Consider the following 27,296-nt stretch of genomic DNA (forward strand, 5'->3'; position numbering starts at 1 on the left):
CAAGCCCAAGCATCCAGGCATTCAAGCAGAGTCACCTGGATTCCCATAGAAACCTGGAAGTAGGTGAGGCCTGGAGCCCGGCTCCCAAAGACTTAAAGAGGCAGGCCACCAGCTGTCTGGTGTTCAGATGCTTGCAGAGAGAGTGGCTAGGTTGTCTTACACCCCTACATCTGACAGCCTGTGTTTTCAGAGGCTGTGAGGACAGCTTGCAGTGGGTTCCAAGGTATACTAAATGGGCCCCCCCAAGTCCGGCCTGTCCTTCCCATACGGATCTCGCTGGCAGGGCTTGTTTCCAAGCCCTGGAGAAGCATCCCAGGCCTCTCCAATCTGTTCAGATCCTCTGCTCTTTTTGGCATCTGCTCCCATTACTTCCACCCATGAGCACCTATACTTTGCTGTCCCTTTGGTGAGAGGTCAGCTCTGCCCAATGTTTGGGGCCCAATCGCAGCACTTGCTTCTGTTTTGAGGAATTTTACTTTTGAGACGCAGTGCCGAAGAGTGGGCAGAGGGTGGGTGTTGGAGGAACCACAGTCTAAGCTGGAATCTTAGTTCTGTCACTCAATAGTTAGGTGACTGTGGGCAGGTTTCTTTGCCTCTCTGACCCTACCCATTATAAAGTAGAGAGGACAGTACTTGTATGGGAGTTCAAGGACTAGAGGTAATATGTACAAACTTCCTATGCCTGTGCTTGACATGCAGGAGGCATTCAGTATCTGCTGCTGCTGTTCCCACTGGAACTCTTACTAAATTACCATCTACAGTGCCCTATCCACGACTGGGATGGGGCGAGGGGCTCACGTGGATATGGAATCAAACAACCATGTGGGTTAATCAACAGGTCATTCTAACCTAGGGCACCCCAGGTCCAGACTTTGATTGGCCATTTAGCCAAATCTCAGACTTTAGACAGAAAGCCTGACCAGAACACTCACCAGAACTCTGTCCTCTCTTGGGTCTGCAGGCATCCCTTTCCAGCTGAGCAGAAAGAAGAAACCTTTAGAGGAGAACTCATCGCTCTGAGTTTCCAGCAGTGGCCCCTAATCCCACAGGTGTCCCGGAAGAGCACTGGTGTCCTCTAACTACTGAATAAGAATGACAGTGATAATGACCATCAGAGCATAAGGATGATCACAGCAGGTTGCAAAAACTAGGCTTCACATGGACCGCAAAAAAGGTGTAATCACATGGTCCCCAAGGTGCTTCTTAGGCTGTCATTTTCCCCAAGCTCTGATCCGGTTGCAGAAAAATCAACTCTGCAGAACTTTGGGAGAAAGGAAAGCATCCCTCTCGCCCAGAGCCCTCACTGCTGGCCCTTCTGGAAAGCAGAGTCTGAGCGTCAGGTTGCCAGGAGGGCGCTAGAGTGAGGGAGGCAGCCGCCAAGCCCCAGCCAGGGCTGTCCTGCCAGATTTCTTGTCAATACCTGTTGACATTTCTCTGAGTAATAGTTCCAGGTGCCTCAGGTATATTTCTTCCTATCACCGGATGGATTATGGGGGCTCTATTGATTTTGTGGTTTCATGTGTGAAAGATCTAATCTTAATCCTCCGTTGTTCATTTTCCTTAACCTTTTAATAACATGATAGGGAGGCAACCCATCAGAATGGAAATTGTTTCTCAGGCATGTTGTCATAAATATATGCCACAGGACTGCTTTATTGTATGGGAACAGCCATATTTTTTTGAAATAATAATAATGATAAAATTTGTATGGTGTATGGCAGTTTACAAAGCACTTTCCCCTATCAACTCATTTAATTTCGACAGCAACCCTGATAGGTAGGAGTTATTTTATTTATTTTGATTTATTTGTTCTGTGAGTCTTTCCACAACATGAATTTTTATTATTACCCACCGTGTCACAGATGAGGAACCTGCATCGCTCAAGGTCACACAACTCTTAAAAATAAGGTTTGGAGTCAGAGTGATCTGTACTCAAATCCTGAAGCAGCCGAGTTGTCACTGTCTAACTCTGGCTGAGGGGTTTAAGAACCCCAGGGTCCATTCACTTCTTCACAAACAAAACAGAGATGATGAAACCTTCCTGGGGTTTTGTGTGGATACCTGCATAGCACCTGGCGCCAAGGACAGAATCAATAAATGCTAGCTGTTACCATTAAAATAATAATAATAATATTAATTATATAATAAAGGTAGGATCTTAGCCAAGGGCTTTCCGCCAAACCTCAGTTCTCCTCTGCTGATGGAAAACTGGAGTTGGGTTTTTTTTTTTTCTTTCCCTCTCTCTCATTTCTTTCCCTAACTTTTAAAAAATATTTTATTTATTTATTCATGAGAGACACAGGGAGAGAGGCAGAGACACAGGCAGAGGGAGAAGCAGGCTCCCCGCAGGGAGCCCAATGTGGGACTCCATCCCAGGACCCCGGGATCACGACCCGAGCCAAAAGCAGATGCTCAACCACTGAGTCACCCAGGTGCCCCTCTTTCCCTAACTTTTAAAATCCCAGGGAATGACAATAAACCAAAGGCTCTGCAGCTGAACACCTGGAAGTCTCTGTTGGCACTGAAGGTAAAGAACAAGAGCCATGTGATAGGCAGCAATACCCTTGAATCTTTCTAGAGCAGGATTCCAGCCAATGGTCTGGAAATTGGCACACAAGTGGTACAGTTCCCAGTCTCTGGACATATCCTGCCCATATCTTGTGTCCTGCTTTGTGAAAGGCTGATGGGAGCATGTAGATGCTCCTACTGTAGCTTGGAAAAGTTAGGAGGATCATTGCCTTGAGCCAAGAAAGTGGAGGGACTGAGGCTTTACTCCCACCCCTGCCACTCACTAGCTCTGAGGTCTTGAGAAAGTAATTCCCTTTATCTGGGCCTCAACCTTCTCATCTTTATTAATTTATTTTTATTAGTTTCAGAGGAAGAATTTATTATTTATTTATTTATTTATTTATTTATTTATTTATTTATTTTCATTTACTCATGAGAGATACACACACACACACAGAGAGGCAGAGACACAGGCAGAGGGAGAAGCAGGCTCCAAGCAGGGAGCCCGATGAGGGACTCGATCCTGAGTCTTCAGGCCCTGGGCTGAAGGCGGCACTAAACCGCTGAGCCACCCAGGCTGCCTCAGAGGTAGAATTTAGTGACTCATCAGTTGCATATAACACTCAGTGCTCATTTCATCATGGCCCTCTTTAATACCCATCCACCATTTACCCTATCCCCCCACTCTCCTCCCCTCTAGCAACCCTCAGATTGTTTCCTCCAGTTCAGTGTCTCTTATGTTTTGTTCTCCTGTTTTATTTTTTCTTCCCTTTCCCTACATTCATCTGTTTTGTTTCTTAAATTCCACATGAGTGAAGTCATATGGTATTTGTCTTTTTCCGAAGTTCACCTGTAATTTGTGTTTCCCAGCCCCAGTATAGCTGGAAACAAAACAAAACAAAACAAAACAAAACAAAACAAATTCCAGCCCCCTATTTCCAATCTCAGAAATGAGGGTGGGGAAGAAGGAGGCAGCAGGAGAGGATGCACAAAAGAAAGAAGAAATGCTCATGTTAGGAAATTTTAGTTTGAGTGGTTTCCAAGTCTCTCCTGGAACTCACAGTGTGAGTTTGTGTGTGTGTGTGTGTGTGTGTGTGTGTGTGTGTGTGTATGTGCGACCTATGGCTCTTTTTATTCCCAACACACAAAGTATATGAAAAATATCACTTATTTCTCTTTAACTCTCTGCCTCCTCTTTCCAGATGCTTTAAACAGGATAGAAAAAGCAAGCAACAAAAACAAACTCCATCCTCTACACTGAGGGCCGACGTATCAGCGTTTCCTCGTGAAGAGTCAATAGCAAAGTCATGAACATAAAAAAGGAAAACAGTGGTCACTTAAGTGCTTCCTTAGTTCCTGAATTTTTTCCATAAAGACTAAATGTGAACTGAAATCCACGGTCATGCTGTTTCATGGCTTTCTGTATTAGCTCTTGAGTGTTACTCAACAACTAGGTAAGACAGAAACAAATGTATCCCCAGCCTCAAAGAATATTTTCTTACCTCTCCCTTCCTTTCCTTTTATGAGAAAATGCATTATCTTTGGGTCAAATCCTGGGTGTTCATAGATTAAACCCTAAATTTCCTGACTGGTGCTACTTGGTACATGTCATTCCTTGTGTCTGGAGGGACTTTCTCCTTAGACCTGTCTGGGGAGCTCATGTTCCTATTTTCAGGATCCACTTCCAATGTCATCTCCTTTACCAAGCCTTCCTGGACTATCCTGAGAAGAGAAGCCACTTCCTTTTCTGGCCCCACAGCACTATCTTTAGGACAGTACTCATGACACTGGGTTCGAATTCCTCAGCTACCATTCCTTGATCTTTCTTCATCCTTGCACTCTTTCTTTTTTTTTTAAATCATTTTTATTTTTATTTATTTTTTATAACTTTATTTTTTATTGGTGTTCAATTTGCCAACATATAGAATAACACCCAGTGCTCATCCCATCAAGTGCCCCCCTCAGTGCCCGTCACGCAGTCACCCCCCCCGCCCATCTCCCCTTCCATCACCCCTAGTTCGTTTCCCAGAGTTAGGAGTCTCTCATGTTCTGTCTCCCTTTCTGATATTTCCCACTTATTGTCTCTCCTTTCCTCTTTATTCCCTGTCACTATTATTTATATTCCCCAAATGAATGAGAACATACACTGTTTGTCCTTCTCCAATTGACTTACTTCACTCAGCTTAATACCCTCCAGTTCCATCCACATCGAAGCAAATGGTGGGTATTTGTCGTTTCTAATGGCTGAGTAATATTCCATTGTATACATAAACCACATCTTCTTTATCCACTCATCTTTCAATGGACACCGAGGCTCCTTCCACAGTTTGGCTATTGTGGACATTGCTGCTATAAATATCGGGGTGCAGGTGTCCTGGCATTTCATTGCATCTGAATCTTTGGGGTAAATCCCCAACAGTGCAATTGCTGGGTCATAGGGCAGGTCTATTTTTAACTCTTTGAGGAACCTCCACACAGTTTTCCAAAGTGGCTGCACCAGTTCACATTCCCACCAACAGTGTAAGAGGGTTCCCTTTTCTCTGCATCCTCTCCAACATTTGTTGTTTCCTGCCTTGTTAACTTTCCCCATTCTCACTGGTATGAGGTGGTATCTCATTGTGGTTTTGATTTGTATTTCCCTGATGGCCAGTGATGCGGAGTATTTTCTCATGTGCTTGTTGGCCATGTCTATGTCTTCCTCTGTGAGATTTCTCTTCATGTCTTTTGCCCATTTCATGATTGGATTGTTTGTTTCTTTGCTGTTGAGTTTAATAAGTTCTTTATAGATCTTGGATACTAGCCCTTTATCTGATACGTCATTTGCAAATATCTTCTCCCATTCTGTAGGTTGTTTTTGAGTTTTATTGACTGTATCTTTTGCTGTGCAAAAGCTTCTTATCTTGATGAAGTCCCAATAGTTCATTTTTGCTTTTGTTTCTCTTGCCTTCATGGATGAATCTTGCAAGAAGTTACTGTGGCCAAGTTCAAAAAAGCCTGTGTTCTCCTCTAGGATTTTGATGGAATCTTGTCTCACATTTAGATCTTTCATCCATTTTGAGTTTATCTTTGTGTATGGTGCAAGAGAGTGGTCTAGTTTCATTCTTCTGCATGTGGATGTCCAATTTTCCCAGCACCATTTATTGAAGAGGCTGTCTTTCTTCCAGTGGATAGTCTTTCCTGCTTTGTCAAATATTAGTTGACCATAAAGTTGAGGGTCCACTTCTGGATTCTCTATTCTGTTCCACTGATCTATGTGTCTGTTTTTGTGTCAGTACCACACTGTCTTGATGACCACAGCTTTGTAGTACAACCTGAAATCTGGCATTGTGATGCCCCCAGCTATGGTTTTCTTTTTCAATATTCCTCTGGCTATTTGGGGTCTTTTCTGATTCCACACAAATCTTAAAATAATTTGTTTCAACTCTCTGAAGAAAGTCCATGGTATTTTGATAGGGATTGCATTAAACGTGTAAATTGCCCTTGTGCTTTTTCAAGGGGAGGGTCATGTCCTTCTTCATTTGATATTCAGAGCCCTTGTAGAGAAGTCCTATTTTGATACTGCTTTGTCAGTAAAAATAGTCATAACCCTGTCCAAACAGCCTTTATTATTCACTAATTTATTTATGTATAGACTTGGAATATTGTAAAACATGGAAAGATACTACATTTATCATGTAACCTCTTCACTTAACTTAGAAACTGGGGGCTCAGAGAAGTAAAGAAATTCACCCAAGGCTAGCCAGCTACACAGACACAGAGTTGCACATCAACTCCAGGACTCCTACTTTGGGCCTGTGCCTTTTTCTCATCTTTTGCTGTTCCCCTACTATGTGCTGGGCACTGAATGAGGTATAGGGAAATGGAATCAGCATGGCCATGGTTCCTGCTCTCAAGGGGTTTACTGTCTCTTGGGAAAGCAAAGACACTCACTCACATCATCTAAACCAGCCATGAAAATATATGTCCCACTGATCCACTAATGTACTGAGCAACCATCTCCTGCAAGTGGGTCACAGATGCCGGCTAATGCTCCCTCAGGGTCACTGCCCTGTCCTCACTTGTGCTAGCTGCCTAATGCCCCTGATTCTGAACCCTACACTTTGTACTCGGACTTTGACAGCTGTTTCTGTCCACATGCTGTCCTCTGTTCACCCCCATTTTGGAGTCTGACTTTTTCCTGGCTTTTTTCTGTGATCTTGAGGCTCTTCTCAAAACTGTCGCTTGCTTTCTCAATAGACTCCCTACTTCAGTTTTCAACCCCACAAATCCCCACTGCCATACTCCTTACTATTCCTCGGGCTAATGCTAGCATCCACAATGAAATTAACTTGAATCTGGCACAATTACAGAGGTACTTCCATTGGCCACTTTCTTCATGCCTCTGGCAATGTCAGTTTTCTTTTACCGGAGAACGAATCTGCTAAAGCACATGTTTCTTGAGATGACGGTTTCCAGTGCAGCACTTGGTTTGCAAATTATAGCAGCATTTGCAAAATGCAATCCTTGTTCCATCTAAAACACTGTCAGTGCAGAGCACGGATGGCTTTTTAGAATATGATTTTTTCAGTAAACTCATGTGGAGTTTGATAAAACCTTTTTCTCATGATCCATAAGCCACATGTTTCCACTGAGAGAACATGGCATCGTTAGCAGTGAATCTCACACATCAATGTAACAGATACTAGCTAAGCTCTTCCCATCCTCTGCTCAGGTAAATGGGAAAGAATTGGAGAAAGATATCATAGCCAACCATGGCCAAGGAGCCTCCTGAAATCCAGGTGGGTCCCAGGAAGGGGGAGAACAGTCACCTCACTCTCACTTTCCCCAGAAAGCACAGAGTAGACAAAGAGCAAAGGATTTGTTGTCTGTGGGTCGGGGTTCAAATCCTGACTGCACTATTTATCTGGAGAGGTGTTTCCTGCCCCTGAATTTTGGTATCTGCCTTTATAAAATGCTAGTGAAGAATACCCATCTCATAGGGCTGTGTGAAAACAAAATAACAATGTGGATTGGCTAGCCCCCACCCCAAATACCAGTGTGTAGGAAAAAGACCTGGTCATAAGGAGGACTGAGGAAGGGCCTGGGCAAAGTGGGGAAACATGACTGGTAGAGATAATAATGAGCTGGCCAAGCGACAGACTCCTGGGCTAGATGTTTGAGGATGAGGAGCCAGAGGGTGCTGGTGGCCAAGGTCAAATAACCATGTCAAGGGGAAGGGGACAGCGTGGTCTGTCCCAGCTCAGTCATGAGTCAGAGGGGAATTTCTGGGGGACTAAGGGGAGACATTAAGCAGCCCTCCATTCTGACAAACAGGATAGGATCCAGTCTCCCTGGTGGGGTCAAGGGCTTGGCTTGGGTGAGTATGTCAGAACCTCAAGTAGGCCTGTTGGCTGGCACTGTGGCAGGACTCCAGTCTCCTTGCAGCACTGGGATAGGCATCAGATATTGTAACTAAAACCTGACTATTGGGCTTGGGTGCCCACTGCCAGGATCCAACCAGGCAGGGGTGGACGAGATCCATTGTGACTGGGGCAGCAAAGCCAGCTCCAAACCCCACCGGCTGATGGGAATGCAACTGCTAATGAATTGCCTCTGTGGTCAGAACTGGCTCAGGGCTGAGTAGGGTGGTGCAAACTTTCAGGAGGCTTCCAGGACATTTAAGGAGGAGACTCAGCAACTGCTCAGGGTATAACTTCATGACAAAATTCCAGAAATCTTGCCACTCATTGTAATTTTAATTCTTCCCTGTCTGTTTGAAAGCCTGGGTAGAAGTATTCGATTCATTGGGACTTACTTCTACAGGTAACATGGAACCATGGAAGTCCTTAGAAGAATGGAGTAAATGGGCAGAGCCATGCTTAATATTTATTAGACATTGTTTAGAAGGAAAGATAAGGTGACCATTTAGAAGGCATATCCTGTAGTGGTAGTGGGATGGAGAAGAAGGGACAGATGGACATATGTGCTCAAAGTGGAATTGTCTGAGTTCTCCTGTAAAGGCTTGGGGTGGGGGGGAGGATGGGATGGTGGATCACATAGCACTTCTTACCTTGCCAGTTGAGGATAACTGACTCTACAGGAGAAGGACAGGGATAACCACACCCACCCTACTCTTCCTTGCAATGGAGAAGCCCACTGGGGCTGTAAGAAAGGGTGAGGCTGAGAACCCAGCCATTTGGGGTGGTTCAGGCAGAGCCTTAGAAGGAGGGAAGGAGAGGTCACACTGGCTCATTTCACAGCTGACTTTCAAATCACTTCTCTGCTTCCCATGGGAAGGATGGGCTTGGTGACCACTACTGCTTCTAAGAGAGGATTTTAAGGGACCGTAAGGAGCACCAGCAGCCAGGCAGACCTGCGAGAGCAAATCTACCTCTGCCTCTCACCAGCTGTGGACCTCAGACGCTTCATTAATACTTAACAGACATGAATGCAGAGTTTACATATGTTAGGCACTTTGCAGATGCCAGCTCATTTATTCCTCATTACAATGATATTCTCATCTCTGTTTTATGGATGAGAATATGGTAGCTCAGAGATGTTAACTCACCCAACGTCGCAGAGCTAGTAGGTGACGGAACTGAGCAGCTGGGACGTGAATTGTACACTGAAGCCTTGTGCACTTTACCATAAGAACACTGTGCCTGTTTCATATACACACATGTGCATATGCATTTATCTAGAGTCATCTATATGTAGATGAAAGGTGATATTCCAAGTTCACGGTTCAGTGAAGATAAACAAGTTACAGGCATAGCATAATGTTTATATATTTAAAAAGTAAACACCTAGGAGATAAAACTAAGTATTTCTGTAGTCAACTCTTGTGAGGAGAAATACCTAGAAGACTCTAGAAGAGTAGGCTGAATGAATAATTGGTTTTCTCCAGGAAAGGAACAAAGATGGAAGGGCATGGTCAAGAGTTTGTTTTCTCTGTAATGTTAAAATTACTGTCATATTGAAAAAAAAAGAAACTAATGGCAAAACAGGGTGGCAGAGAGAGCAGCAATAGAAGCAAACTTAGGAAAGCTTTATGTTTCATATTTAATATTTACTATGTTTTTAATTTTTATATTTACTAAAATAAGGAGCACCTGCTAAATACAGAGAATAGTGTTGTTAGAAGTTATAAATCCTAAATTATGGGTTTCATAGATTAACTTAGATGGTTTCCCTTGATCATGGCATGGCTTTCTGAGGCAAAGTGACCCGGGTGGTGATCACGGGACTAGGATAGCCATGAGAAGGAAGGCAGATTATGGCTACGTGGGAATAGGAACCTCTAGGCCCTCTTCCAACTCACTCACTGCTGCCATCTCTAAAATGTCTTTGGTGTTTCACAGTGGAATTTTGTGGCTGCTGTCGGTCATAGCACCCACTGGCTATGCAATATGCACATTGGCCCAGCTCTCCCCAGACTGTTCTCACCTTTTTGAAGCATGCATGCAGGGCAGGCTGTTGGGTGTTTCTTCTGGCCTCTTCGAACCTATTCAAAAGAAGATCGTGAGTCATTCAAACCTTGTCCAAAGATCAGCTTCGAGAAGGGGATCAATAGATCTCTAGCAACTACTTCATTAGGGTGGTTTGAAGTGCAGAGTGAAAAATTGCTTGTGTTTGAGTCAGTTGTGTTGATTCCAAACCCTTTTCTCTATACTGTCCAACATTACCCAAGTCACCTCTGAGAAATCCAGTGGGTAATTTCTGTATTGATGCTAAGTGAAGAGTCATTCTGGTGTAATTAAGAAACTGAAGTCTGGAGTTAGACTCTGGGTGTGAATCTCAGCTCTTCCAATAGCTGCTTCTGTGATCTAGGTGCTTTCTTTCTAAACTTACTGCCTTTATTTGTAAAATGCAAAGTATAGGAGTTTAAAACTCACAGAGCTGTAGTAAGGATAATGAATTGATTTAAGTAAAGCAGTTCACATGGTATCCGGCACAAATTAAAAACTCAACAAATGGGGCTCCTGGGTGGCTCAGCTGGTTAAGATATGATTTTGATTCCAGCTCAGGTCATAATCTTAGAGTTGTGAGATCAAGTTCCACAATGGGCATGGAGTCTGCTTAAGATTCTCTTTCTCCCTCTCGCCCTGCCCCTCTCCCCCTTTAAAACAAACAAGAAACAAAAAAATCCTCAACAAATATTATGCATTACAATGATGCCTGCATTTAATATATTTTGTCTAATGGCTCCTTGTTTCTTAAAAAATTTTATGCTTAAATAGGTAATGATATTCATCATAGGGAAAATGTAAAATTAAAAACTTTAAGCACAAAGGATAAAATGGAAGTCATATGTAATCCTACTACCTGAGTTTTTGCAGGTTTTTTAATGAATGTATGTGAATGCATATATTTATATAACCAAATTAGAATCATAATGTATAGATGATTTTACACTCTGCTATACTGAATTGTTAATAAAAAAGTGGCATAGGAAACCTTGGGATAAAATCCAGGTTCTACAACATTATTTTAATGACTGTATAGTCCATACTTATAAACTTTTACTTATTGATGTTGAAGCTAAACATGAGAAATATGGCTCCTGTCTTCAAGGAGCTTATCACTGATCTTTTGGGAACAGCATCCCATTTGACATATATAATATTTAGACAGCCTCAGAGCATTGGTACTTTAGATTTCCAGTATTTCTCATTATATAAGTGAATAACATCTTAATATCCATTTGTTCGCTGCCATGGGCATTTCCACCTTATAAATTCCAGTTTTAGTCCTAGAATTACCACGTTGAACATCATGCACCTTTTAAGAGATTTTTATTTAAAAATATCTTTGAATCAGACACTCAAAGTATTTAAGGATGCCTGTTTCCTTCTATCCTTACCAAGATGGGGATAATCACCTTCTTAGTCACTAATTTGATAGGCAGAAATTATCTTGTCTTAATTTATCTATGTATTTAAAAAATACTTTTTGGCCATAGCAATATTGGAAACACAAAGTAGTAACATAACATTTCAAAAAGTGCAATTAGGTCTAGATGAGAAGTTTGACTTCTTCCCCTCAAGCTCCCTACAACTCCCCCCTACCCCTCAGTCTGGGTTAGCATGTGCCTAACATTGCTGGATGAGGGTGAGGACTTGGCTTCCCCCACATATAGAACAATGCCTGGAACATAGCAGGCACTCAATAGATATTTATTAAATGAATGAGCAGTTTTCTGAATACCATAATAAAACTTTTCTATGGATACATAAGCACCTACATGCATACTTCTTTTATTAATAGAAACAGGAACCAAATCCAATCTTATGTATCTTTGCAATTTTTTTCATATAAATTATTTAGACTTATATTATTTTTAAAAGAATACTGCATAATACCATCATCCAGTTAATGGGTTCTCTATTGGTGAAACATTTAGTTGCTCTCTATATCTAGGTATTGTTTATGGGCCCTCAGAATTTCTCCTTTAGGAATTATTTGTTCATGTTGTTTACTAATGTTTCTATAAACTTTTTCTATAAACTTTTAGGAACTTTCTGTATATTCAGAATAGTAAAGGTCTGTTTATAATGTATGCAATAAATATTTTTCTAATTTTCTAAGGCCTTTAATGTTCTTTATGGCATTTCTTATATAAACATAAATTTTCATGAAGTTAAATCTATCCATATTTTCATATATATGTATTTTCTGCATACTTATGGTGGCCTTTTTACCCCTATATAAATATTAATGTTTTCCCATACATTTTCATGTCTATATACAATACATTTGATATTTCATTTATATGGAAATTCATTAGCAGTATGGTGTGAGGTAGGAATCTAACTTTTTTTAGCAGTCTTTATTACTCCATTTCCATGTATTTGAATAGTCTTTAGCCCTACTGACCTGAATACTTTCAATTACACATTGATTATAATTTCTGGGGCCTCTGTATATTGTTTCATTGATCATTCTATTTTTTGCCCTTTAACAGTAATTTTAAAGTATATTCTCTTTATGTTTTGAGATCTTCTTGATAGTATAAATTTCTTCTTGCTAAATTAACTTTTTTGAATATTCTCATTAGCTTTTCTCTTTAGATATGCATTAGAATATGATTGAACATGAATATGTGATTGGAGATATAGAATTGAGATTATTGGAATTGCGCTGTTATAAATTACAGATTTTCTGCACTCACAGTGGGGTTATGTCCTGATAAACTCATTTTAAGTTGAAAATATCCTAAGTTGGGGTAGCTCCGGTGGTGCAGTGGTTTGGCGCCACCTGCAGCCCGGGGTGTGATCCTGGAGACCTGGGATCGAGTCCCACGTCGAGCTCCCTGCATGGAGCTTGCGTCTCCCTCTGCCTGTGTCTCTGCCTCTCTCTCTCTCTCTCTGTGTGTCTCTATGAATAAATAAATAAATACAATCTTAAAAAAAATCCTAAGTCAAAAATGCCTTTAATACACTTAAACCACTGAATATCATAGCTTAGCCTTGCCTACCTTACATGTGCTCAAATACTTACATTAGCCTACAGTTGGGCAAAATCAACTACCACAAGGCCTATTTTATAATAAAATGTTCAATATCACGTGAATTTATTTAATACCATACTGAACATAAAAAACAGGATGGTTGTAAGTGTATTTGTTGTTTGTCCTTGTGATTGTGTGGCTGACTGGGAGCCGCCCAATGTCACGAGACAGTATCTTACCACATATCCCTAGCCCAGGAAAAAAGATCAAACCTCAAATGGGGCACCTGGGTGATTCAGTTGGTTAAGCACCTGACTCTTGGTTTTCCTTTAGGTCATGATCTCATGGGTCGTGATACTGAGCCCTGGGTTGGGCTGTGTGCTTTCAGATTCAGAATGTTTGCAGATTCTCTCCCCCTGCTCTTCACTCTTTCATGCTCTAAAACAAATAAATAAACCTTAGAAAAAAAATAAACCTTGGAGTATAGTTTCTACTGAGTGTGTACTGCTTTCACACCCCAGTAAGTGGAAAAATTGTAAGTTGAACCATCATAAATCGGGACCATCTGTAATCATGGAGAAGTGATGTTTTTAGAACGTTGAACCTTCTTTCCTCAACTTGTTTACTTTCTGCCCTTTGACAAAGTTCTGTAATTTTTTAAAGTTTTGAATCTAGATCTTGCATCTTCAGTATTAAATTTATTCTTGGGTATTTTATTTTTGTTGCTATAATTAACAGAATCTATTTATACCATTAAGTGTCCTAAAATGTTATTTATAGCAATATAGAAAATACTGATTTTCGCATACTTGTTTTTAAACTAATCATCTTAATTCTCTTATTAGTTCTTTCAGCTTCTGATAGATATTTCTCATTAGAAAATATAATCTGTAAACACTGATTATTTTCTCATATTTAGTACTTGAGTTTTTCTTATATTAGCTGCATGTACTGCCTCAAATTTCAGAATAATGTTAAGAAAAGTGACAGCTGACAGTTTTGACCTCCATTTAGTTTTAATGGAATGCCTTCAAGTTTCACTGTTACATTTCATACTGACTGCTGGTTTGACATAGATGTTCTTTCCCATGTGAAGGGAATTCTTTAATTCAGTTTCTGACTGAAGAGGATAATGAATTTTATCAGATGCCTTTTTGGCATCCACTAAGATGAGACGGTCTCTCCTGACCTATTAATTGCATTCCAAGAATCGACTTTATTTAGTCATGGTTTACAGCCGTGTTTAATTTGCTAATATTTAATTTAGGAGTTTGATTATTCATTAGAAAGATTAGGCTATAATTTGTACTACTTTTTGATGTTTTATTATTCTAGCTTTGAAATATGAGTTGAGGAACTATACTTTTTTTTTTTTCTGTGTTATTCAACAGCTTCAATAAGAGTCATTTTCTCCCTTCATTTATAGCCACTCCAGGCACACCATACTCATTGGCCTGGCCAGTTCCACCAACACCTCCTCTCTGCTGCCACTGCCTCTGATGAACTCCTTCCTACTCATTTCCTAAGACCCAACTCAACCATCAATACTTTTATAGTCTTGTGCCATAATGTTAGCATATGCCTTCATTCCAGCACTAATCCTAGTATAATTCACTCATCTATTAACCTGTTTTCCCAGATCAGATTTTGAGCTTCTGGAAGCAAGGACAGTCATGTATGCATTTAAAAGAGAAATTTCTGAATCTCCAGTGCTTATCACAGGACCTGGCACACAGCAGGTGTTTAATAACTCCTTGTTACATGAATAAATCCATGGTACATTTTGCTTTAAATTTCGCCAGTGAAAAAATTTCAAAGAGGTATGTGTATGCTTCTTTGCCTTTCTTTGACAATAAAATAGAGATAATAATCACTCACTGCCATTCTGCACACTTAGCAGAGTTGCTGTGCTGGGAGAACGGATGTGAAAGGATAAAGGATAAAGTCAAAGAATTAGGTACAAAAATACACAATAGCTATCAGACTGTCTTTGATAGTAATAATAGGTAATGTGCACTGAGCATTTACTATGTTCCAGGTATGGAATTATCAAATTTATTTCTCATAACAGCCCAATGAGGTAGATATTATTGTTTCAATTTTACATGCGAGCGAGCTGAATTTTAGAGTTTAAGTGACTTGTCTGAGGTCAAACAACGGGCAAGTCGTGCAGCCCAAGAATTCCAAAAACCAAGACTTTTGGAATTCAGAGTCCACTCTCTGGAAACTGCTCTGTATTGACTCATCAGTAAAGACAGTATGCTCCATTTATGTGAGAAAAGGGACAAATGATAAGGAAAGGGTGAAGATTTGGTCAAATACTCTACTTCCCTGGTATTGCCTTAGTTTAGTGCACAACAGAGAGGGAAAAAAAAAAAACCCACTAATAAGAATATCTACCTGTTTGCCTTTGGTATTATCTACCTCTCTTCTGATGAAAGTAGGCTCCTTTGAGTAAGGTTTCCTTTCTTTTTAGTTTATGCTAAGATGCTGCTTTATACCCAAAGGATGCACATTGGACTGTGTGAGCATGGATCATCTTTCTTCTTCTCTTTTGATGAGGGGGACAAGACAGGTAAAGAGGAGACAACTTTCCTTTAATAATTAAGTTCCTACATTCTTGAGCTCATGGTCCTGAGGTATAGGTGAGTGTCGGTGACCTCTGATCTGAAATGGGATGGATTTCAGGGTTCACCCCATTCCAATGGGGAGGCACACAGGTACTAAAAGTAGACTGTGAAGAAGAGGAGTTTACCACTTTCCTGTAGATAGTATCCCAGGCTGGACTGCCACGGATTCCATCTCCGACCCCTCCTGCTTGTTCACCACTCCAGGCTGTGACCCCAGCTGAGTGACAGAAGTGGTGAGAGGGGTTCAGAAGATTAAAGGCCCAAGTCACCGGAGGCTGCCATCTCGCAAGAATATTTAGACTTTTTCTACTTGGCAATCATTAATATTCTCCAGCAAAAGATGAACAGAAACCCTGTTCAAAAAGCTTCCCTCTTCAGATCTCCATACCTTGGAAGATAACGTGAATGCTAGGGTTTTGTTTTGAAATTAAATATTCATTGGATTGGGTCAGAGCCATTACCGTTCTTGAGAATAAAACTGAATTTCTCCTTTGTTTTGAAACAACTAACAGTCATTTCACTTAAGAATCAATTTCTGTACTAAATCAGTCAGGGTACCGCGTGGTGTGATTTTTCTAATATAACAATCGCTACTTAGAACTGGATACAGAAAGACACCAAGTGTTTCATAGCGGGTGCATGGGCATTTGGACATTGAAGATGCCCTGCAGACAGAAGCACCCACGGATTACAGGAGGGACTTGGGAATTAAATCCCGGGCACTGTGCCAGCCCCTGGGTTAGCTCTTTGGCTCTGTTCATTGATAGCTGCTCCATAACATCACTGAGTTGGTTTCCTAGGCTGTAAAAAGGGGATCGCACTGTTTCTTCTCAAGGGCTGCATAAAGATTTAGAGATAGGAATTAGAAAATGAGTGACACAAAGTAGAAACACAAGAGTGGCGGTGATGATTCATATTTTCGCAAAAATACTGAGGACCGGTCACTAAAAGCCATTTAGATCTGTTTAGTTTTTGTCCCCCTAATCTTTCAGGCACCATTGCTCACATTTCCCTTGAATTTAAACACCTTTTAAAAGCTTTCAAAGCTCTGAAGGTTGATTTCAATGAAACCTGTTTTTATTCTAGGCGTTTTTCCTACTGTCATTCTCAGTAAAACAAAAAAACAGTTACTGTCAAAACAACAAGGGTTTGCTCTCAAGCACAAAATGAAAGCAGATATGTCTGCCTGATTTATTTTGGCATTCGCCTAGCAGTTAAATAGGACACCTTTTAATTGTCACTTCTTTAAGATTCATTTAGTTTGGGAAAGCAAATCACCAGTGCTTGGTTTCAGCTAAACTGGAACTAGTTGGACAAGAAGGTTTATTCTTTATCCCTCTGGCACATAGCCTTTTGAAAACTGCCAATTAAAGAAGAAACTGTGTATTTAGCCACATACTGAAGATTGGTAACATCGAATGGATTTTTATTTTTACTTTAAACCAGAGGAACTTAGAAATCTAATTTATTTCCATAGATCAACCAGAGGTCTGGGAAAGAAAGTCAATACCATTAACAAATTTATGTAGAACTATTTAAAAGAGCGAATATTCAGCTATTTTTTACAATTAAAATCAATTACGAGTGAAGAGACTCAAAAGTCAAATCTCAACTCTAACATGTAAGAGCTGGGGAAGTTATTCAATCTCTGCGTCTTTTTTAGTCTCTAAATTGGGGACTATATCCACCCACAGTTTAGAAAAGTAACTGAGGCCATGGACAAAAAGCATATAGCATCTACTGGGCACATGTAAGTTGCTCAAAAAATGCAAGCCACTGACGTTATTCAGGAGAGCTTGCGTAACATTTTCTAGCAATTTGATCCAGGGGTGAGCATTTCTCAGTGTAGGAAAAGTTGCTTCTTCTATTTGCCCCAAATTTATTTTGCTGGAATTTAAGCCCATTCCCTCATTTTCTCAATGTGGCAAAAACATCCGTTTAATACTTTCTGTATAATGAGGTCACATCGAGGACACGTGTGTATCCAATCATTAATATAACCATTCCTAGACTGGGGTGTCTTTCTGGCATCTCAGTCATCTAACTGCAACCTGTAATTTGGCTGATTATTGGATAGACAAACTAATCTCGTTACAAAATGAAATAAAAATCTTTCTCACACACACACATACACGCATAAATATACATAAACACACACACATATACACTTTTTTTGTTTTGGTCTTATTATGTTTCATGTTTTTTAATGTGGAGTGTATGGGGGAATGTGAAGGAAAATAAAGGCTTCCTTCTTGGGTCCTTTAAAGCAGACAACCTTGTACTGAATTATGGCAAACTCTTTGAGGGTATAGATTAACCTCAGTGTTTGAACCAACAGTTGAGCAGGGTGTTTTGCTTTTTGTTTTTTAGGGGAAGACAACTCACAGACCTAGTCTCGGGGTCTTTCCCAATTTTGGAAGTCTGGTGCTACATGTAGTCCAAATACCACATCTATACAGGCTGTGTCTTTTCCGACATCTTCCTCATTCTTCACTGTGACTGCTTCTCCAAGAATAGCAAGTGTCTGAAGTCAAGTGAGGATGAGCTGATCTAACTCCTCCATGAAGCTTTCTCTTTCTGGCCCAGTGCCAGGAAAACTAAGGCCTTCGCCTGGTCAGATGGAAGCTTACAGAGAAGCGATTTCACCTTCCAGTCCTTTGCCTGAGTGTCCAGTAGAAACTTGTAGAATAAAACCAGGCTAAGCTGTTGTTCTCAAACATGTTTATTTGTTAACAGTTATACATGGCGTGTTACAGAAATTAATGGAAAATTTCTAAAAATTTCACTGTTGTTGAATGTATTGTACATAAAGTTAAAAATAATGTGTCCATATATGTTAACAAACTGTCATCTGAGGTAAAGTTAAAGTAGGTCTAGAAATGTACTGCAAACAGTCATTTTCTCTTTCTCATCTTTATTAAAAAAATATGTGTCAGAACGCAGAAATTGAAATGAACCAAACCCACAGAGTAAACATTTTTTTTTTTTTAAAGAAGGTGCCCGGTACATGACATGATGGGGTTTCAGTAGACACTGGGATGAGTACGGATTATAAAAAAAGTCTTGTGGCATGGAAAGATCGAAGAGCTACGGGTCATGGGGACAGAATGACAGGTGGCGTTTCCCTGGTTTCAAAATTTAAAGTGACAAATTTAGTGCTAGTGAAGGATGAGGAATTAACAGTTGTTACACACGGATTTTCTATCGATCTAACCGGAACTGGGCAGACTCCCCATGGCCTTTTGGTATTGGCTCCCCGGCTCTTACTTGGAAATTCCACTGTACTCTTGGGATAGGATGTGGTGGTTCTGAGCCCACCAAACAGGGCTTGTTAAGGATCAGAATTCTGCCAAAGATAACATGGATGGCAGTTTAAAATCTTGACTTTATTTCCCTCACTTTAATGCATCACACAAGCATCTTTGTTAGGTTCAGAGCCAGTAACACTTTCAATCACATTCAATGAATGATGACAAGTCCACTGGGCTGTCACTTTCTGCTATGAAATTAACTCCAGACGGTGTACGCGAAACAGCAACATCGGTCAGCGTTCACTTTGAACATGTCACAAGCAACCCAAAGAATCGGTATAATGGTGTGATAACTGAGAGACAAACTCAAGACAGCCATAGTGAGGGAGGAGATTTAGCACCACTTGTTTAGAATCAGAATCTCGGACAACAGAGCAACTGAAGCCATGTCCCCCAGGGGAACTGCCTATCGTATCAAATCCCCAGAAAACAGAATCGAACCGGTTTCAGGACGACTCTCAGGGTCATCACATCTTTCCCATTTTCCCCATTCAGGTGAAAGGATGACTTAATTATAAAATGGATGCACATTCCTGGAGAAATCATGTGGACCAACAGGTGATAGTTACAGAGGGGGGTAAATGGCCCTTCTCACTTTCCTGGTTCTTTGGACCTTCCATGTTAGGCTGACATCGACATATATTCTGTAAGGACATTTGGTCAGTTTACCTAACTGGGAAAAAAATCACGTTCCAGTGACCCGATAGTGTAAAATTTGGGCCTCGAGCAGTAATGATTATCTTGAATTTTGATTTTTTTCTTTGTGAACAAATATACCTTCTTTCAAACCACTTTACTTTCTATTGATATGACGAAGCACAGTACACAGGCCTATTTAAGTCAATCATATCAATGTCAATTCTACTTTCCAAATTTTAAAACCCAAGTAATAACAGTTAACCCCAAACCCAGTTAATCACACGGTCCTCTCAAGTTTTCTCCTTAGTGTTAAACCACTAAATTCAACATACTGGAACTGCATAGGAACATCCGGAGAACACACTTGACCTGTAGAACAATTCTCTGTAGGGCAAAAATATATAGATTCTTTATGAAAATCATGTGTTAAACATACAAACTGAACACTGCACTTTTTTGTCTCATAAATGTAAAAAAAGGAAGCTTAAACTCTTCTGTTTCACATACAAACAGTCCAGTGATCTCTATGGGGGTTGGTGGTAGTGAAGAGGTGTGTGTGTGGGGGGAGAGGGCGTTTCAGAATCTGAAGGACAGGCCTTCAAAATGTGAACGTTTTCCTGTTTGCCGTCAATGGCGGATACTCTTGCGGAAAGGTTGGAGTAGACTGTGGGGTCACGTGCCCCCCTTCCTGTTCACTAGCTGCCGATTGGCCAAGTGTTCCTGCCAGCTGTCCCTAAACTCCAGCTTCCTCCCATATGCTCCACAGTAACATCTGGAGAGGGAGCCCCATCCATCAAGTTTGTCACATCCTGCACTCAATCTGCTACCTTCTCTACAGTGTAATGGCATTATTAAAAAGCATTTTCATTAACATTTATATTTACAAAAAAAAAAAAACTGGCATTTTTTTTTTCATTAGAACTCCTTAAAGCCATTTCCCTTAAATATTTAAAGAGTTTAATGGTAAGGTTTTTTTTTTCAAGTTATAAAATAAAAATCCCATTTGAATTTTCTGATGTACAAAAAGAGAGATGAACCATTGTGATCCTGGAATCCATTTGCTATTCCGAATATCCATGTCACCACTGTTCCACTAGAAAGTCGGTTTTAAGATCCAAAACCACATTCCCAGGATTGTACCAGAATTATTTGGCAAATGACTTTTCTTTGAAAATGGCACGTGGAGAAGACACTTGTCTGCATAGCATCACAGCAGCAAGATATCGGAAAAATAAAAAATATCATTTTATTGTACTTAGAGTTTAGAGCTTCTGAGAAAATCAGATGCATTTTTCATCTTTCTCATCAATGGGATCCGATGTCCTTTCCAACTCACAGAATGAAGGTTCCAACCAAAAGCTGTCTTTTTCTTTGCCATGATGCAGAATAGTTAAAGGATTGTTTTGGCAACATTCTTGATCATAAAGAATAATCAACCACTTATTTGTCTTGTGATTTTCAAGTTAATTCATTTCATATGAGGCTTTTCTTTTCCAGTTAGATTTCCTCACCCATATCTAAAAAAAGTCAAAAGCAATACAAAAATTTTTACACCCATTAATTTTCAAACATGACAAAGGAAAGGGGGAAAATGGCAGACCAGGCCCTGTGGAGTGATGAGAAGATGTCGTCATATGTCAAAAGGCATATGGATGAGGATACTGTAGTCACAGAGGACCTCTTGCTTTTGTCTGAAAGAAGTCAGCGCCAACCCTGTTGTCACTCTCTGAGGCCTGTCACTCCACATTTGATGTCTTTACAGCGGTCAACAGGTCGAAAAATAAAAGAGAATTACAATTTTGCAGACTGGGTCATCTTAAACCCATGTTAAGAGAGCTCAAAACATTTGTCGGGTAAGCATTTGCTTGGTTTGTGATTTAATGTTGGGTATGATTTTTTATACTTTTTTGATTTTTTTTTGTGCTGCCATAGTTATCTGCCATGGTTGCCAAAAACCCTTAGTTTCCTCTTCCAAATGAGTTCCATTGGGCAATCGTGAATTTCGTCGTGGGATGAGGTGAGGCAGAAGAATACAAGAGAGAGCCTGTCGCGATGCTGATTTCCATGCCAGTCTTGAAGCACCTGCCGTGAGCTCACCTCGATGCTACTTCTTAGGTCTGTTGATCTGCGCATAGAGAGGCTCCAGCTCCTGGGGACAGAGGGACAGAGTGAGAGCTGCTCTTTTCCAGATAGGATTTTCTGAGACAGCATGGGAAGGAGGGTTTGGGATTAGAACAGAAAGATGACAGTTTATGATGGATGACCTTAGGTAATTTTTGGATTATTTGATCATGATGCATGTCATTTTGGCGACTTTTTTTGAATCATCAAGAATAACTACTCACCCTGTTTTGCCCTTGGTTTTCAAACTGAAACTGGTTTCCCAGTTAGGGAAAAAAAGCATGGTGTAGCAGAAGAGCTGGACAAGCTGTGTGATGTGGACACGATCCTTGGCCTTTCTAAGCCTCAGTTTTCCCAACCACTGAATGGGAAGAACACTGTTTTTCCTACAGAGTTCTTGAGAGACTTGAGGTGATATATATATATAAAGCATCTAGCACAGTGATTGGCAGTAAGAAGTCTTCAGAAAATGCTAACAATCAGCTTGAGACAAGTGGACATTTTTCCAACAAAGTTTTAGGAATGTCTACTTGAAACCGCTGAAATTCTATTTCAAGCTGCTCTTTGGTTTCTAGAAGCAGTGAGGACCGGGCACACTTTGGAGCAAGCAAAACAGCAATTAGGACTTTAGCTCTTAGTTAAGAGTTTCTAGGACCTGTTTGCATTCAACCTCCTGTTTCAGGGATGGCCTCTCATTTGCCTGTACCCATGGAAATGGCTGTCCTGAGACACATGGGATTTTCACCAGTATATGAGGCAAACCTTCAGTCCAATGGTAGGTGGGAAATGGTGTTTAGCTCTGTTGAAACTACTTGACTTCCTCCTGTTGAAATGGCCCACGGTGCACTGGCCAAGCAGATCAGGTCAGGACTCTGGTCTTAAGCATATACAGGCCCTTCCTTTAATTGACCATTTGCTGTCACTCTTGGGTATTTGTGTCAGAATTAAACGGACAAGGTGACATCTTAATTGTGTCATATTTCTATATTAGCCTGTGTGTTGCCATGTGAGTATAGATCCTTTCTATTTGCTTATTCTCTGGAGCCATTAGATTTAACTGATATTCTGTGAGCCCTGACTATGTGTCTGGCACCATGTTAGCTATCTTCAAGTACATTGTTTTTTTAACTTAACAAATCAGCCTTGTCAAGTAGATGCTTTATTTATCCTTTGCAAATGGGAAATCACACAGAGAAGTTAAGCGATTTTTCCACGGTCCTACAGCTAGTAAGCTTGGGATATGAGACCTAAAAGTAGGGTCCAGTGCTTTTCTAGTCTATTACAACAACTGTCATAAAAGAGAAAAGACCAATCCTTCAATCCGTAGTGTTGTAGAGTGCTTTGGAATTTATAAAGCACCCTCGTGTCTTATTTTACCTGCTTAACAGTCCTGGGAGTGGCTCTTATTCTTTCTGTCTCATTTTGCAGATAAAAACTGAAGGTCACAGAAGTGGTATGATCTTAAGGTCATTGTGCTGTATACCTTGTGCATTTAATAGATACTATTGTTTGCCTTTATTATAAAGGGGAAGTGGACTAGGAGATAATTTTGTCCAGATCCATCATTTTACAGGTGAAGGATCTGAAGGCTAGAGAAGGGAGTTTTGGTTTCCCCAGAGTCAAAGGTTACTTAGAAACCATGTCATGGACAGAATCCAAGACTCCTGCCTTCAAATCCAAGATGTCATCCTCTGGACCTCACTATGTCTGTATTTTTCCAGGGAAAGGCATCTTCCTATCCTTTGAGGCCTCCTGTTCTGTAACAGAATACAGATTTGTCCCTCCATGCTTTCTACCTATGGGCTTCATATCACTCTTGGAAATGTAAAGAGTAAGTATGATCCTCCTCCCAAATGCCTAACGACAGGATATATGGAAGCTCATTATTCCATATCTCACCTCTGGGTTACTGCTTGCCACGTCCCCGTGCTATTTTACACACGTTGACTTAGCACAGTAGGCGCTCAATGAGGATTTGTTGGATTGATGAATGACTATAATACAGTTTCTACTTTCTTCACTGTTCTGATCACTTTGTCCTAAATACCCTCCAGTTTGGCTTTATTCTCTCAAAATCTAATCTAGCAAAATCTATAGCAAGTTCATTTGTCATGCACCTAATCCATTCCCTGCCAATGCTTTGAAATGTTTCAAATACCTGTTGCAAGGCCAATACCAACCACATAAATTTACTGTGTCTTTGTGTTCTGGGGGTGGACTGGGTGGAGCCAAGGTAGAGTGGTGACATCAAGTACAAGTTCTGGGAAAGAACATGTTCTTCTGCCTATGCTGTGTTAGAGGATGTATCTTGAGCTCTCCTGGGTAGAAATGCTCAGCCCACTCTTCTTTTAGGATACCCTAAGAAGTCAGGCCGCCTTGATCTCACCCTACAATTTGCTCTATTCTAATTTTGGAAACTAATTTATTCAACTGAGAATGACACCTAAAAACAGAAGAAGACAGCAGGCTCAGACAGGGTAATTAATGCCACACTGCATTAACTTTCTGCAGCTGAGATAAATATTCACACATCTCCTGCTTGCCGGAATTTAACTTCAAATACCCATCACAACAGCAGTAAGGACTGCAGTCAACTCTCAATTATCCCCAGTAATGAAGGGGAGCAGTGGTGTGGAAAACCCCAAGCAGCAGATAATCCCAAAGTCTGACATTGTGATGCATTATACGTTTTGGCAATAGCGTTACCTTCCTTGTTACAGAATCTCAGACTGTCAGAGCTAGAGGGGTGTAAGAAATCATTTGATCCAGAAATTTCTGACCTGGCTTCTGGCAAGGTCGCGATGGGGTCTTCAGGCTATTTTCAATATTCCAGAAGCCTAAATGGAATCATACATTAACACAGCACCCTGTTGATATTTTTTGTTTTCCTTTGGCAGCTTTGACCACATCTCTGCCCTCCTTCAAATCCCTCAAAGGTTCCCCATCACCCACAGGGTAAGGTCAAAGCTCCTCAGCTGGGCACATGAGACCCATTTGTCTCGTAGTCCATTAGAGCTAATAAATGCCCCTTTCAGATCGTGAATCAAAATTTAACTTTCAGGTCACGTAAATCATAGTTTTTTGTTTTGTTTTGTTTTTTTCCAATGTCTTTTATGCCTCTGCCAGAATGATCTTTCTGAAATGGATTTGGTCATGCCATTCTTCTGCTCCAAGACAACCTCCTGACTCCTTATTTTCCCAAGAAAAATGAAGACCCCCCAGGATGGCACACAAGGCCCTTCCAACATGGTTCCACCTTCTTGCCCAGCCTCATCTACTTCCATTCTCTCTCCTATGCCCCATTCTTCTGGTCACCCTGACACGACAGGATTTTCCCAATCTCTGAGACTCTGTTCGGGCAGTTCCTTGTGCCTTTGGTGGCCTCTCTTTGTCCTCCAATGGGGAGTTCATAGTTTCAGACCCAGCTCCAATATAAAGGCTTCCAGGACTCTGTAGGTGATGTGGGCTACTCTGTTCCCACTCAGAATTGGAGCATGGTGGATCTCACCGTGTAGAACATCCTAGATGATAACCTGATGCAGTGCAGACAGAGGTCTACAGAGGGGACTGAAAGAGTCTAGGACTGGAGAACTCTGTGCAGGTTACTTAACCCCTCTGAGTTTCAGTTTCTTCACTAGTAAAATGAGGCTATCCTCTCTACCAGAGGTGTGGTGAGTACTGAAGGAGAAAATACACACTGATTATCTAGCACAGAGGCTGACACATAGGAAATATTCCCAAAAGGTTAGGTCCCTTCTGTGTATTGTGGTTTTATCCTTCCTTTGTAGAAGGTGGTTTTAGACCTAATAATCATCACCTGTAGGTGGCCTCTCCTTCATAGCACACAAGAGCACCTGTAACTGGGTTCTGTTAGGAAATGTAATAATGGCGCTGGGGTAGCCCAGGGAAATGGTGCAGAAAGCATGAGGGGTTAATCTAAAGAAACTGGGTGCACAGCCCTGTGGATAAGAGTCTGCCACACGTTTACAGACTACTTCCAGTATGAATTGTGTGCTCATACACAGCAGCCACGTAGAATCACAGAATTAGGGTAATAAGAGCTTATATTTACAGAAATATTTACAGTCTATAAGGACTTTCTTATTGCCTATACACAATCTCACTTGGGTATCACACTGAGGCTGTACCCTGGATATTCCTACCTCCACTTAGAGCGAAGAAGTAAGCCTCCTCAGAGCTTGGTGACTTGCCCAAAGTCACTCAGCGAGCACAGCACAGAGATGGGATATAACTAGTTTTTTTTTTTCCCCAGCTTGGTTTTTTTTTTTTTTTTCCCAGCTTGGTTTTAATTGCGGTATAATATATACAGCATAGCATTTGCCATTTTAGTCATTTTTAAGTGTCCAATTCAGTGGCATTAATTGTGCTTGCAATGTTGGGCAACTCTTTCATCACTCCAAATGGGCTCTACGCATTAAGCCATAACTCCCCACTCCCCCCATAGCCTCAACCCCTGGTGACCTCTAATCTCTGTTCCCATTCTATGAATTCACCTATTCTCATTTAAAATTAATTTCATTGAGGTATAATTTGCATACGATGTACATTTTCCTCACTTCCCCCAGTTGGCCCCACCTTTTTGGCTTGGTGGGCAGGGGCCAATAGTTTCCTATCCTGCCTTGTAATGAGACCTTTTTTAAAGCCACCTAAATTATGCTTAGTCCTCTGCACTCGTTTAATTTTTATTATGTGTCTTTTTGGAAACCTCGGCCACATCTACCAAAGATATGTCCCTTGAAAAAATGATTAGTGGAGCGAAGACATGGCATGCTGAGAAAGGTGGTCTCAGATGTGAGGTCATTGTGCGCCATGCAATCTGCTTGCTGAGCGAGCCTGTCTCTGCCTGGGGGTGAGATCAACACCTAGCCAAGCCAGGGGTCAGATAAGCCAGAGGTGAGCCAAAGCTTGAGTCCCTCAGTACCACTCTGCCCAGGCAAGCACAAGCCCCAACACTGGGGCCCAGTTCTGTGGGGTTTTACATTTTCTGCCTTCGCAAATGAAAAAGGTGGTGGCGCAGCCAGAGAGGAAAGGAAGCTTTAATAAAGTTAAACTTAAAGTCCTACCTGAAGACATGCATGGAGTCATCAAAAACACTTGAGTTTCGGAGCCAGAAAGAGCCCAGCAATCCTAACCTCCTGCATGAACTTAGGCAAGTATTGTACCTGGGTCTCAGTTTCTTAACCCGTAAAATGGGGGTGTGTGCCATCTACCTCAAGGAATCATAACAAGTAATACATGAGTTCAAAAAAACATAAACGATATTAACAAGTGCTGGGAGACTTTGAATAGAAAGGAAACAAAACCCCACAAAGCTTTCTGGTCACTTTCAGCCTGAATATCTGCCTTTCAGGGTAGAAAAGTCTTTCGAACACAGGATGGATTTAAGACATATCTTAGAGACTGACACTGTTGCCAAATACACTTGCTTCCTGAGGTCTCAGGTGCTGAAACCCACTTGCTGAATGCAGAGAAGCCGAGAAGCAGAATCTAAGTCCATGGTAGGGGGGAGGTCCTGCCTATGTTGTGATCAATTCTCCATTTCTCCAGCAATGAAGGACACAAATCATCCCCTTTGAACACATACATCATCTTTCTTGACTCTGTCACATAGCAGACGAGGACACTGAGGTTGCTGAC

The 27,296-nt window shown here is 41.0% G+C and overlaps 1 protein-coding gene across 26 annotated transcripts in view; it reads right to left on the reverse strand.

Moving 5' to 3' along the window:
• Window positions 1-18,271: 18,271 nt before the first annotated feature.
• The window catches only part of DAB1 (DAB adaptor protein 1), a 1,169,270-nt gene continuing 1,160,245 nt past the window's right edge, over window positions 18,272-27,296 (reverse strand). For all 26 annotated transcript variants that reach the window (XM_072820404.1, XM_072820400.1, XM_072820397.1 and 23 more), the window contains one exon: window positions 18,272-21,666. Coding sequence is in view for 1 of the 26 variants with exons in the window: in XM_072820420.1 (XP_072676521.1) it covers window positions 21,622-21,666 (45 nt within the window). In the remaining 25 variants the exon portion in view is untranslated. The remainder of the gene's footprint in view (window positions 21,667-27,296) is intronic.

The sequence above is a fragment of the Canis lupus genome, chromosome 3 (assembly GCF_048164855.1).
Source record: "Canis lupus baileyi chromosome 3, mCanLup2.hap1, whole genome shotgun sequence".
In the NCBI taxonomy this organism is placed as follows: Eukaryota; Metazoa; Chordata; class Mammalia; order Carnivora; family Canidae; genus Canis; species Canis lupus.